The sequence below is a fragment of the Squalius cephalus genome (genome assembly GCF_949319135.1).
Source record: "Squalius cephalus genome assembly, chromosome: 8".
Lineage (NCBI taxonomy): Eukaryota > Metazoa > Chordata > Actinopteri > Cypriniformes > Leuciscidae > Squalius > Squalius cephalus.
Window position 1 is genome coordinate 2,943,686 of NC_137129.1, and position 14,004 is coordinate 2,957,689.

Here is a 14,004-nt window from a genome sequence, read left to right on the forward strand (position 1 = left end):
GTGACGGCCTGTGTGTTTACACGGTTGGCTTGCTGAGAATATCTGCTTCTTTTTCACGACACCTTCATCCACGAGAAACACAGAAAGCTTGCGGTGTGACTGCAGTAGTAAAGCTAGCGCCTGTCCAAACAAAGACCGTAAGAAACAAAACACCAGCACTTTAAACCATTGAAATATTTTGCGATTCACCACTCAACGATGCAGCAATGACATAAAAAGTGTGCAAGTTACACAATATAGCAATCTCCAACCATGAGCACATCATTCAGACATCCAATGACATGCAAGAATGGAAACAGCGGGAAATAAAATCAGGCTCGTGCAATGAACAAAGCGTTTGAGGTTTAAATATAGAACCTTTTTATTTCCATTTAGAGTAAATAGTGTTGAAAATCTGAAATAAGGCTTAAATACCTACAGAACGTTTGTATTTAAATAGTCAATAACACTTTACATGCCCAAATCCAGTGACAATGAAAAATGTGTCCATTTTTGTGTTGTTGTTGTTATTATTCTTGTTTTTTCTTCTTCTTCTTCTCCTCATATTTTCCCTTGTAAGAAAGAGTTCAAGTATAAAAATTCTCAACAGTGTAAAATAGCCCATCTGATGCATATTTAAAGCAATAGAAGCACAGCATCCATCCTCGACATTGACAATACATTCTAGTGTATGAAGCAGCATGTCCCTTCGCTCTTTTTTTTTTTCTTTTTTTTTTTTTGTCCTTTTAAACAGTTCTGGATATGACAAATGGATATAACATGTCCCAAAAACAACAGGCCTGTAATAAAACAAATGTCATACGACAGGCATTAAACTAGCTGATATTTAATGTCATGTTCTAAAATTCCAAATGTATTGAAAAAAAAAAAAAAAGGATTTGTACAGTGCACATACAGAATTGCATTTTAAATAAGTCCTACAACAACACTTTTGGTTGAGTATGTTAATAATACTACAACTAAGCCTACTCAATAACTTATAATAATAATAATAATAATATGCCATGAGATGAATACATTATATCCATACAGTACCGCTTCCAAGTCTGTGATCTTAGAGCGCAACATAAGTCAACTCAAAATAAATATCTTAAATAGCAGATCTCTTTAAATAGCATTACAAATGTAAGGCACACAAAGAACCCTCGGATCCTTTCGCTATAGTGCTGTTCTGTAAAGAGTTGCTCATTGAAATACATAGACCTTAGTAAGTGTGCTGGTGCTCAGTGAACATATAAAGACCAGACCGATAGCGGATAGCTCGCGGTGACTCTCCTCTCTTATCACGACTCCAGATAAAGATCCGTCGCTGATTTCGGGAAGATCCACAGGTCTGTCCCAATCCTCTTTAGGATAAGAAGAAGTGGGAAATGTTGACAGACCCGAAGCAGGACCGGTTCCAGGGATAAAACGGCAACAGCTCAACGAACCAGTGATCTTTCCAGAGCAATCCGACTGTGTGTGTGTGTGTGTGTGTATATCAGTGCCTGTTCCTTCCAACACAGCAGTTGCTCCCTGATTCTAGTACTAATACTGAGCAATGCCACATTATTTTTCCCTACATAGTCATCTTAGTGTGTGTGTGTGTGTGTGTTTATGTACGCCCACAGACAGACATTAACACTTAAATTTGTGTATTACGGTGTACATGTTAGTCCGTGTGTGTGTGTGTGTTTTGTAAGCATATAATACAATACATCTCAGTCTTTTTGTCTTTTTTTGAGAGTACCTTCAAATTGTTCGATGCCCATTGTGGGGGAGCAAAAGAAAATCTCTCCTATTCCTGCACTTTGTTTTGTTTTCTTCCCCCTGTTTGCTTTGCATAGGTCAGGAGGTCAACGCAGGAGTCAGAGAAAGTGGGGACATTCAGCATCAGATAGATAAAAAGGTAGTTCACAAAACATAAAACATGCTAACACTGGATCTTTCTCCATTTCCGTCGCCACAGTTAGGTCTACTATCCCTGATTGGCAGAGTTTGTAGTTTTCGAATTCGCTGAAAAAAAATGCTCCATTTCCCTGATGATCAAAAAAAAAAAAAAATGCACTTGAGAAGACGACAGAACAAAACGAGCCCTCAAATAAATGAGAATAAATATAAAGGTAAGGGGCCCTAGAATCAAAACAATGAGGGACATTTCCGAGTATCCTTCGGAAAAACAGTCGCCTACATTAAATGACAGCATCGGGACTTAAGGTTTTCGTCTACCACAGTGATTAGTCGCTCCTTCCGCAATAAATATCCTACTCTAATATTAATCATAGTAATAAAGATAACATAATAATAATAATGAGTAAAAAGCTAGATTCCGTCCTTTCCTGCGATTTTTTTTTTTGGTTTTGATGTTTTCTTTAAATCACAGCAAGTTGGAAAGCAATGTAGTTCCCATCTCACTAATATTAATAATAATAATAATCTCTCTATTAATTACTATCCCCCTCCCTCGTCTTCCTCCTCTTGCAATCAACCCACAACCAGCAACTATCTTCGTCACCATCATCTAGTAGCATTCGCTGGGCGTCGACTCCCTGCGCGTCTTCCGTCCGCCGCTTTGGTTGCTATTGCATTCGTTCGGCTTGTAGTTGTTGAGGCTGGTATTGACCGAAAGCGGCGGCGGCGGCCGCGGTTCCCGGAGCCGCGGTTGCTAATGGTTGTTGCATGGCGTAGCCGTAGCCGGCGGCAGCTACGTAGCCGGTTGCGGCGGGAGAAGCCGCGTACGGATACTGCTCGTAGGCCGCGGCGGCCGCCGCTGTCGCAGCGCTAGCGTACTGAGCGTACGCGGCGCCCGTGTAGTCGATGTACGGCGAAGACGCTGTAGCGGAGGCCGTCGCTGGCTGGAGGTGAGGGATGACCATGCTGGGTTGCATGAAGGCCTGCGGGTACACATAGTGAGTTGGGATCCTGCGAGAGACAAACACGACAGCACGTTAGCATTGCATTATGGACGCAGCAAATAGAAAACCACAACTATAGCGCGGCCAAAGCACCCAATTTCCAAAATTCAGTAACACCCAAGGAAATGCCTGCTAGTGATTATTAGAGATATAAGGTTGCCAAAATAGATATCTCTCAGTACAACTGTAATGTCCGGGCCACTAGCGTTAACGAAGAATTACTGTTTTCAAACAGGTTTTGCAAAACAAACAGATGCCCCTCCCCCAAACTCACGTCATTGGCTGAGTCACTGTTGCTAGTTTGGGTTTGTCTAGATGCTTAAATGGATAGTTCACCCAAAAATTTAAATTCTGTTATTAATTTCTCACCCTCATGTCCTTCCAAACCTGTAAGAGTTTTGTTCATCTTAGGGACACAAATGAAGATTTTTGATGAAATCTGAGAGCTTTCGGTCCCTCCATTGACAGTCTACGCAACTACCATTTTGATGCTTCAAAAAGGTCATAAAGAGATCGTAAAACTAATCCATATGAATCAAACATATTAGCAAACTTAAACAGAAGCTCAACAGAACATGGTGCGAAACATGAGAATGAACCTCATTGGTTCTCGCATGTCAAGCGAATCAAATCTGTTCATCATATAATGCGATCGTGTCTCTTCTGAAAACTTTCGACTAAACCGCTCAATTCATATGGATTAGATTTACAATCTCCTTATTGACTTTTTGAAGCTTCAAAGTGGTTGATGTGTAGCTGTCAATGGAGGGACAGAAAGCTCTCAGATTTCATCAAAAAGATCTTATGGGTTTGGAACGACATGAGGGTGAGTTATTAATGACAGAAATGTAATATTTTAGTGAAATAACCCTTTAAACAGAGAAATGTTTCGATAGTCAGTGTTTACATATTTAAGGGTGAAAGTAAAGCTGATAGTTAAATCGCCAAGTTAAATCCATTTGAACATTCCCTGAGTAAGTGATTGGTCAAACAACCAGATGCTCCGCCTCCAAAGTCACACCATTGGCTAAGCCACTGTTGCTATGTCAGGCCGGTCGGATTCTCAAACAAACAGAGCAATGTTTTGATTGCGCCAGTGTTTACACTTTTTCTGGCAAATCAACCTATTATCAACCAGCAACTAAACTTGGTTTAGGCATTTTTCCGACAAAATTATTTTGCAAACTACAGCTACAGTTTTATTTTACTATGCCAAAAAAAAAAAAAAAATGCATAGAAAAACAAAAAAGCATACATTGACTTTAACAATCAGTTATTAATACAGTAGTCAACATTTGAAGTGGATCAAACAAGTTCATCAAAGTTGTCCTAAGAAAAAAACGGGTATTGTTCAAAATTCATGTAATACTTTGATGAAAGGTTTTGATCCACTTCAAATGTTGACTACTGTATTTTGTTCGTTCTCTCTTGTTTTGGCAAGTGTTTATAATTTCTGCGTTTGAAAGCTTGGACAAAAATTATATCGGCACAATTTGGCATGATTCATTGCGTTATTATCACAAATAAAACAATTAATTCCAAGCATGTATGCTTACAAACTCTTAAAATAATATCTGCATAAAGGGTGAAGATGTCATCACTATTGGCCACTACTGTATCTATGAGCTGCTGAAGTCATGCTAAAAGTCGCATGCATTCAACACCCGGGTGTCGGTCGTGTGAAACGAGGGAACGTTGGACCCAGGGGAGGAGAAGAGGAGATGAGGGGAGCATTGTGAATATGTCAGGGCTACTTTGACAGCTGGACAGTTTTCAAAAAGGGACGTTGCTGGCCGTTTCCCCCTCCAACACTTAGACAATGAGCCTCGGGCTGGACAGCAAACACAGAGGGGAGTTTTGATTAAATAAGCAATCAGGAACAATGAGCCCATTCTGCCTTTCATTACGTACCCCGTCGCACTTTCAGAGCGCTTTTCACATTTACTGTCTGCACTAAACAGACGGGTGAGAACTTTTTACATGAGTTCAGGGATGCATTGGATCACCAATAACTCACTAAATAGGAGTCAAGAAGACAATGCAACTACATTATAGACAGGGTTCGTATACAGACACTGTAAAATGAAATTCCAGGACTTTACTGGTGTTCAAGGATTCAGAGATCTCACTTAAACAATTTCTTTCAAATTCTAAAAAAGGTAAATAGATAAACAAAAACAAAATGGGACAACTAAATTACAGTGTTAACTCTAACCATTAAAAAGAATACTATGACAAAGATATCGCTTTCCTTACTCAAACTTATTTCCCCTCCATGAATATATGATTGACCTGAAAGCTGTATCATATAATTGGCTATTTATAATAGTTCATAACCTTGCGAAATGGCTCTATATATCAGATGGGCTGCAGCGTTTTAAGTCCTTTTTTCAAGGGTTTTCCAGGACTTCAATTTCAAAAAGTCAAATTCAAGCATTTTAAGCACCTTGTATGAACCCTGTGTAGAAGAATGAGAGAACTGAGGTTAAGAAATTCCCAGGAAAAATTTAAGTGAATCATCTGAGCTCGTGATGAAATATCTACATTGACGTGTATGAAAGTCCCACCATGAGGATTTTTAGATGATGTTTAAGACTGGAATTTGAGCTAATCACATCCAATATTTAGTGGAAAAAGTGAGAGAATGTTTCTATCATGGCAACCCTATACGTAGCACACCATTATATCAATCAAACCTGACCAAACTCAAAAAAACCTCTGCCCCAAATGAAAGAAAATAAGCATAACACAGGCGTCAAGAAATCAAGAGCAACAGAACGGATTACCCACATCAACTCAAAAAAAACAAATAAAAAACACAATCACTCACAGAATACCATAAATGAGAGGAATGAAATTAAACCTTCCTTTTTCTCTCTCAGGTCAAAGGGCAAAGATGCTCCTATGAAATCTTTCATAGATGCCTTGCCAGCCTGAGGTGACAGCAGGGATTGTGTTAATATAGACTACCGTAAGAGTCATCATACACAGAATAACAGTGAGAACAAACTGTAGGCTTCAAACAGGGAGAAGAAGATCACATTCAACCTGAACAGGCATCATCATCATCATCACAACAACACAAACACAAAACCACACACAGGTGACCCGTTTCAGGAATGTCAAATATAGTCCAAGATCAGGCTGGTCTGTTATTGTTAGCTTCATACGACTGAACAAGCAGTACCAAGTTAGAGAAATGAGAGAAATCTTGCGCAACCGCTTTAGTGTTAAATAAAGCGCAGGACACAGTGAGTGACAGCGAGGGCTGGCCGCTATTTTTGGCTTGCAAAAAGATTTCATCTTCTTTATCCGTCTAGTAAGCACTTGATGAGTATATACGACTTCTTTGACTATATATTGATATTAAGTTCTCATAACCCATCTAGGTCACTTAGGCAACCTATAAGCACTTGATCAGATGCATAGTTGTTTCACAAGACTTATGATGAGCATATATGACTTGAGAAAAATGGATTTATAAATAAAACTGGTGATCGGGTTCTCAGAAATAAAGATTAAAAATAACTGTTGTTACTATGCTATCTTTATCTAGACCACTGCAGTTCAGGAAAAGTGAGGTTTGTGTCTGTCTAAATAAAGGTCAATCTTTGTTCTACAGATCTAGAAACCATATGTTGTCTTATGTGAAGATAGAAAGCTAGATATGGAAATGTATACGTGGTTTTTACACACTATGGGTCAGATTTACTAACATCTTACTCCAGCGCAAACCCACTTTTGGCGTTAAAAACTACTGTCAGGATTTACTAAAGACACGCGGTGAAAAATTGGCGCTGAAAAGGAGTATTTAAATGAATCGTGCAACATCATTTACTAAAGTTTGCACTGGTCAATTTACCAGTACTTTCATTTGTTGATCACTCAGTTGATCACGCGCAGAACTTTCCACTCCCATCGGCGCATTAACGCGATTGCGCTCTCACACTAAATCGCCCTGTTTAGTAAATCTGGCCCGATGTGTGATGATGGCCCAACAAAGAAAGTTGCAGAACAGGCATGACTTTGCACTTTTCAAACCTGACCCCTATATTACACAGTCCCAATTTGACTACCAACACCATTTGGTTGCATTTGGCGAGGTCACAACACAGTCTAAAATGTCTGAAAGAGGATCTATTATGCCCTTTTATAAAGTCTTGATGTTGTTTTTGGGCTCTGCTTGAATGTTGATTATTTTATTAGAAGCCCCTCCTTCTGAAAAGCACACTGTGCTCTGATTGGTCGGCTGGAGCAGTGTGTTGTGATTGGTCGAGGGCTTTGAGTGTGTTTGGGAAATGCCCCGCCTCTTATCATAACCGCCAGTTTAACACACTACTAACTAACTCAACCAGGCCCCGCCCCTTTATTCTGCGTATGAATTATTATAATGAGGAATATTGTGACGTTTTCGTTCCCGGAAGAAACTCAAGACTACAATGGAGGCGTTTCAGGAGTTCAGAAACACTGACACTGATATAGAGAAGAACTAAGAGCTTTTTCATGCTCAGACAGCAACATTACACACTAAAGAAAGATGAACATGGGGAAAAAAGCATCTTTAACACAATGCACTTGTGCTAGGCGAGAGGTGCAATCTCAGTGGCACATGTTGGGCCTTGTTGAGTTTATCTCGAAGCTAAATGTCAGGAGCGGCCCAGCACCCTAAACCTAGAGCGAGTGTGTGACAGTGACCAGAGAGAGAGAGAGAGAGAGAGAGAGAGAGAGAGAGAGAGAGAGAGAGAGAGAGAGAGAGAGAGAGAGAGAGAGAGAGAGAGAGAGAGAGAGAGAGAGAGAGAGAGAGAGAGAGAGAGAGAGAGAGAGAGAGAGAGAGAGAGAGAGAGAGAGAGAGAGAGAGAGAGAGAGAGAGACTGCAGTGTCAGCATTACAGCCTTTGTGCAAAACAATGGTGAAGCTTGTTTTCCTTAACGCCGCACGGGTCATGTGACGAAGGCTCGCTCAGGGGGCTGTGGCATCCAGACATTTGTTTGTCACAGCAGAGGCTCACAACACAGCAAACACATGCATGCATGTCACAAACAGACACACACACACACACTCACCCACGCGCATACGCACACGCTGAGGAATCCTCCACTCATTAAATAATCACACTGAACGCCTGCAACTTTTCTACATGCTGATCTTACAGTGGATTGTCTGCCTTTGGAGTGATATATACTACTGTAGTGTATGGACTTTTATTTTATTTTAAAGAAATTAATACTTTTAATATTCAGCAAGGATGTGTTGAATGCAAGATTACCACATTTATAATTTTAACTTTATATTCAAAGAATACTGAAAATAAAAATAAAAAAAATGCATCACCGTTTCCACTAAAATATGAAGCCACACAACGGTTTTCAACATTAATAATAATCATAAATGTTTCTCGAGCATCAAATCATCATATTAGAGTGATTTCTGAAGGATCATGTGACACTGAAGACTGGAGTAATGATGCTGAAAATTCAGCTTTGATCACAGGAATAAATTACATTTTAAGAATGGAAATATTTCATAATATTAGTGTTTGTACTGCATTTTGATCAAATAAATGCAGAGCAGCTCTCAAAAACATTACAAAAATACGTCTGAATGGTAGTGTAAGTTTTACACGAGCATTAGGCTAAATAAATAAACCCTCATGTCAAGGGCGTAGATTTGGTTTGAACATTGGGGGGGTTGAAGTTTGGGTTCTGCATATTTTTCATGTGATCATGGTATACATATTGAGGGGGTTGTAATGCATAGATTTAAATATTGGGGGGGTTATCTCCCCCTAACCCCCCCACAAATTACGCCCCTGCCTCATGTCATTCCATACCTGTATTTTCTTTCTAAAGACATAAAATAAAATGAGATCGAATTCATGAGCTGTTCATTTCCATATAGCAAACGTACATGGTGATTTTTAATGCCAAGCTCCAAAGATGGCACCACAAAGACAATAGTCCATATGACTTGTGCTCTACATTTCAAATCTTCTGAACCTACATTGTATGAGAAACCAAAAAAGTTATTCACTGAAAAGACACAAAAGAACCAGTTTTGCAGTTCATTTTTAGCAAATAGCTGCTTAAATGTCTCTGTTCATCACACAAAAGCCACCATACTCTGTGTAAATAAAGATTATTGGAGCATGTTTTACAAGAAAATTAGTGCTGGGCAACGATTAATCACATCCAAAATAAAAGTTTGTGTTTACGTAATATATGAGTGTGTACTGTGAATAATTATTTTGTATACATAAATACACACATATGCATGTACATTTAAGAAATATTTGCATGTATATAGCGTATATATTTATACATAATTTACATTACATATAAACATAAATATTTTATATATAAATAACACATTTTTCTTAAATATATACATGCATGTGTATTTATATATACAAAATAATTATACACAGCACACACACATATATTATGTAAACGCAAACTTTTACTTTAGATGCGATTAATCGTTGCCCAGCACTAAAGAAAATACTATTTCAGTCTTTCTACTATAAAATGTCATGTTTAATTCAATGTATGCTTCAAAAGGATGCTTTTTTTGGCGCTTGGCATTATAAAAATGATCCACTTTTGTTGTATGGAAAAGAGCATCTCAGGCATCCATCATAAAAGAGTAAATTTGTAGGGCGAACTGTCCGGTTGGTTTAAGAAACCATACAGAAACGGATGACAGGGAATGTACAAGCACATCATCACCGACTCTAGGGACTCTGGATCCACTGCAGGACGCCTTATAGGGCCAGAGAAAAGAGAGACAGAACGAGAGCTGAAAAAGAGGAGAAGTGAACAGACACAATGGAGATGGGAGAGAACGGTGAAGGGTGAGTATGTGTCAAAGTCTCTGTGGTGTGAGTGTGACAGGACTCCCAATCAGTGAGCAAAATAAAACCGCAACGTGCAAGTTTGTAGTCGGGCTGTTGGGTTGGCGTGAAGAGGGATCAACAACGGCACACAAAACAAAAATGGCACGCAAGACACCAGAAAACACAACAAAGGTGAAAACAAACCAAAATGATCAAAAAACACAAGCTCCAGCAATAAAAAACGTGAAGAAAATAAAAGGAAGCAAACTTTGCTCCGTGGCAAAGTCATCACTCCTCCACAACACGGAAACTCAGCACCCCAAAAACCAGCCTTTTTTCCATTAAAATTAAAAAAATGCACACAGTTAAGCTATCAACACCACTTCATAACGGTAAAAAAGGCACACACAGCTCTATGTACTATTAAAAGTGAAAGTCCAAACCAAAATAAAACCAACGTACATGCATCTGTAATCACCATTTTCGAGCTTGTGTGTTTGAGTCTACAGGCACTGTAGCTACAGATCTGCACTATTCCTCAAACCACCAGTTATCTTAACCCAAATCGAGCCTGTCGGACCAGAGAAAGATAGACAACATTGAGTCAGGCTGTAATGTCCAGTGTAAACTCACACACTGTACACACACACACATTTACACGCACTCTCTCAACATCAAAGAATTAGATAAGATTCAGAAATAACATCATGTCGTCCCTAATATCTATGTATTTTTAGTGCTGGGCAACGATTAATCGCGATTAATCGCATCCAAAATAAAAGTTTGTGTATTATTTTGTGTATATATATATATATATATATATATATATATATATATATATAAAGAAATACACACATATGCATGTATATATTTAAGAAATATTTGCATGTATATATCATTTATATTTTGTATAGATTTAAATATTTTACATATAAATAAAAAAAACTCTTAAATGCATACATGCATATGTGTGTATTTATAAATAATAAATTATTATACACAGTACACTCACATATATTATGTAAACACAAACTTTTATTTTGGATGCGATTAATCGCGATTAATCGTTGCCCAACACTAATACATTTGTTAATGACAAATCAAAGCCTCTGTGTTGTCATAATCTGGTCTTAAACCTGGTTTGATATTTAAAACTACCACTGAACACATGCATAATCAACCTATTCTAGATGTTCCCGTTACTCACCCATATGGTCTTTGGATGAAAGCTGGGTGAATCTGAGGGACGCCGAAGGTGAAACCTGCACACAAAAACATCATTTACACTACTAATATTATATAATCCTAATAAACCTGCTAAAGATGACTGTAGATGAAGTTAAACATTAAATCTGCTGAGTCAGTGCATACATGATCTACAGTTAATCACATCATAACATCTCTAATCTCCTTCACAGGCACTGTTTACAATCAATTAATAGCTGAGTAAACATCTGCGCATGTGCAAAGCAACTATAGAATGGAAAAAATGTTGTTGGAACATAATGCATCTGCGGTTTGTCAAGTCATTGTGTAGATATGTAAATGAGCAACGGCATTGGTGTGCAATGGCTTCCACTCATGAATATTATTTTCATGTCTTTGCTCTTCAAGCCTCACCTGGCTGCATGACCCGTGGCTTGGCTCCCAGATAAGCCAGGTTAACGTTGGCCTTTCTGCCGTCAATGATGGGGTTTGGGTCTTTACAGGCTCTGTCTGCAGCGGAGCGGTCTGCCATGGTCACCTATAGAACAAAAAACAGAAGCGTGGTGCATGAGACATACACACTGAAGCAACAAATGCTCGAAAAACTAGGCTAATTCTGGTAACAAATACAAACCCACACTTCAATTCCCCTATTTGGTACAGAAGCAACCACATTGCAGACCTAACATAATTCATGACCTCTACCCCAAATCAGGCTTTTAACACGAGATTATTTGGTGTTTATTCATATTTAAGAAGTCTAGGCAACAAAAATCATTAAAGACAGAGGTCACTTAAGCTTTTTATATCTTTGTGAAACAAGCATGAGGATTTTAGTGTTGTGAAATCCACTAGGGTCCTTTAACTTCTGCTGTGTGGACTGTCAAAACTTCACAAGTTGGCTTGTTTACTCACTCTTATCAGGGTGCTTCTAGTCAAACTCGACAGCTGAGCCAACAAAGGCCTGTTTTAGTTATCAATTGTGCACTTTATTCGGTCAGAAATTACTTATTCTCACTATCAACGCGCAGTTTGAATACTCGTGTAGTTTAGATTTAAAGGGTCCGTTCACCCCCCACAAAAAAATTATCACCTGCATTTTACTCCAAATTTGTTTGACATTCTTGAAATAAAATGTCAAGCAAAATGACAGTCACATTCACCGTTTATTTGCATTGCATCTTTTTTATCCATATAATGAAAGTGAATGAGGACTGGAACATTCCGCATAAGACGTTTCGTGTTCGACAGAACATGAGGGTGAGTAAACGAAACTTTCATTTTGGTGTGAACTGTCCCTTTTACAGCATAGGTTTCAATATCAGTCAGTGAAAGAAATGAATGTAGACAATTTTAAAAGTTTTAAGCATTCGAGCACGCGCGCTGCGCATAAACTTATCTCTGCTTCATTACATCTGATGAGTTGCCATTTAAATGTGTTGTGTCACGCTGTCACACAGCGTGTTTGTTTCAAAGTTTACGTTTGACAGCTTCCAATCTCATACTTACAAATCCATAACCCCTGGACTTTCCAGTCTGTCTGTCGGTAATCACCACAGCCTCTTCAATTTCGCCAAACACTTCAAAATATTTCCTTAGACTGGAATCCGTCGTATGATACGGAAGACCACCGACAAATATCTTGGTGTAAGTGGTGTCCTTTTGCGTGGTATGCATCCTCACAAAAAAATGCTCTCAAGTGCAAAAAAATAAATAAAAGGCAAAGAAGATAGTGCAATTTAGGCTTGATAATGACAGTAACGTTATCGCTATTTTAATAGGCTACGCTCCTTTAAAATATACACTAGAAGTTACAAAAAGCGATAGCTGTTAAATCTAAAACGCACGCGCGCAGATGGGTTTAATGTCAGAGGTAGATTAATGTGGAGCGGATTGAGCCAAGGATCATCAGGTGGGTCGAACTCCTCTTCCAAACTGACGTGACTTCTAAAAAGTGCGTGTGACCCATTCCTAAAAGCAGCCGGTGAAACAAACCACACCCCGATGGGTTTGAGGGAGGACCGAGCGAGCGAGCGAGCGCACGCGCGGAGCAACAGCTGGACGGCGCACAACGGGCATCTGTGTGCCTTTGTTCAACATTTCATACTACAGTTGTTGTTTCTGTAAATGCATGTGCATTTGTGTGTGACAGACAGAAAGAAATACTCCAAACGCGACACTGGAGAGCCTAGATTAAAGCAACCTAAAGGGATTTAATGCTGGTCTTGCAACCTTGCCTGGCCTGGATGGGAGACCAGCAAACTATCTTACGCTGGTTTAACATGTTTTTAGAGGAAATGCATGGTGGCAATTGCTGTCAGAACCTCTTATTTTACGAATGCATGACCTTATGAATAAAAAAAGAATAAGATAATGAGTGAATGCTAAATTTCAATAACTTGAAACATCACCTAAACCATTAATTTGAATAATTTCCATCATTTTTGTAAAAAAAAAAAAAAAAAAAAGTAGCCTATTTATTTGGTCCTCTAAACAAGTATTGGCTTGATATGAATCGAGCATTTTGACTACTTTAACGTTAATGCAATTTTATGTGAAAAAAGGAGGATGCTAAATGGCTGAATCGGGAACATTGGAGATCTCATGAATTTAGAGGCCGTCATTTACATGACACTGTTTTCGACGAAAAACAAAAAACTTTTAATGCGGTTTTAGCCGTTCATTTACACAACAACAGCGTTTTTGAAAATGCAAACTTTTAAAAATGAGCTTCAAAGTGCATGTTTTTGAAAACGATACCGTTATTGTCTCCAAGTAAACTACAAAAACGCAAATCTGTGAAAACGGTGACCGCATGCGTGTTTTGTCTATTCATTACAAAGTGACATCGCCACCTACTGGCATGGCGGCAGAATACAGCGTTTAACGGGGATGGTTTTGACAACATTGTCATCTGTACAAAGAAAAAACGTTTCTGTTTTTAGTACATCGTTGCAATGTAAACATAGCCTTAGCGCAAAGTATTTCAAATATAGTTTGGTGGATTATGTTTATAGTTCAAACGTTATAAGCAAAACAAAAAAAGGGCCTACACACCTTCATGCTTGGTCA

The 14,004-nt window shown here is 38.7% G+C and overlaps 1 protein-coding gene across 1 annotated transcript; it reads right to left on the reverse strand.

Moving 5' to 3' along the window:
- Positions 1 to 336: 336 nt before the first annotated feature.
- rbm24a (RNA binding motif protein 24a) lies at positions 337 to 12,902 on the reverse strand. Its single transcript, XM_079878187.1, has 4 exons — positions 12,442 to 12,902; positions 11,347 to 11,470; positions 10,934 to 10,988; positions 337 to 2,901 (listed from the first exon to the last, which is right to left on the reverse strand). The coding sequence occupies exons 1-4, from the start codon at positions 12,607 to 12,609 to the stop codon at positions 2,559 to 2,561; spliced, it is 690 nt and encodes a 229-aa protein (XP_079734313.1). The 5' UTR covers positions 12,610 to 12,902; the 3' UTR covers positions 337 to 2,558.
- Between the last annotated feature and the right edge of the window lie 1,102 nt (positions 12,903 to 14,004).

What these genes read in the sequence shown, in the direction of transcription:
- rbm24a (XM_079878187.1), bottom strand. Translation starts at nt 12,609, where the DNA reads ATGCATACCACGCAAAAGGACACCACTTACACCAAGATATTTGTCGGT. An exon ending in GCCACGGGTCATGCAGCCAG is followed by an intron (nt 10,989 to 11,346) that starts GTGAGGCTTGAA and finishes TTTTGTGTGCAG; the next exon opens with GTTTCACCTTCGGCGTCCCT. An exon ending in TTCATCCAAAGACCATATGG is followed by an intron (nt 2,902 to 10,933) that starts GTGAGTAACGGG and finishes TGTCTCTCGCAG; the next exon opens with GATCCCAACTCACTATGTGT.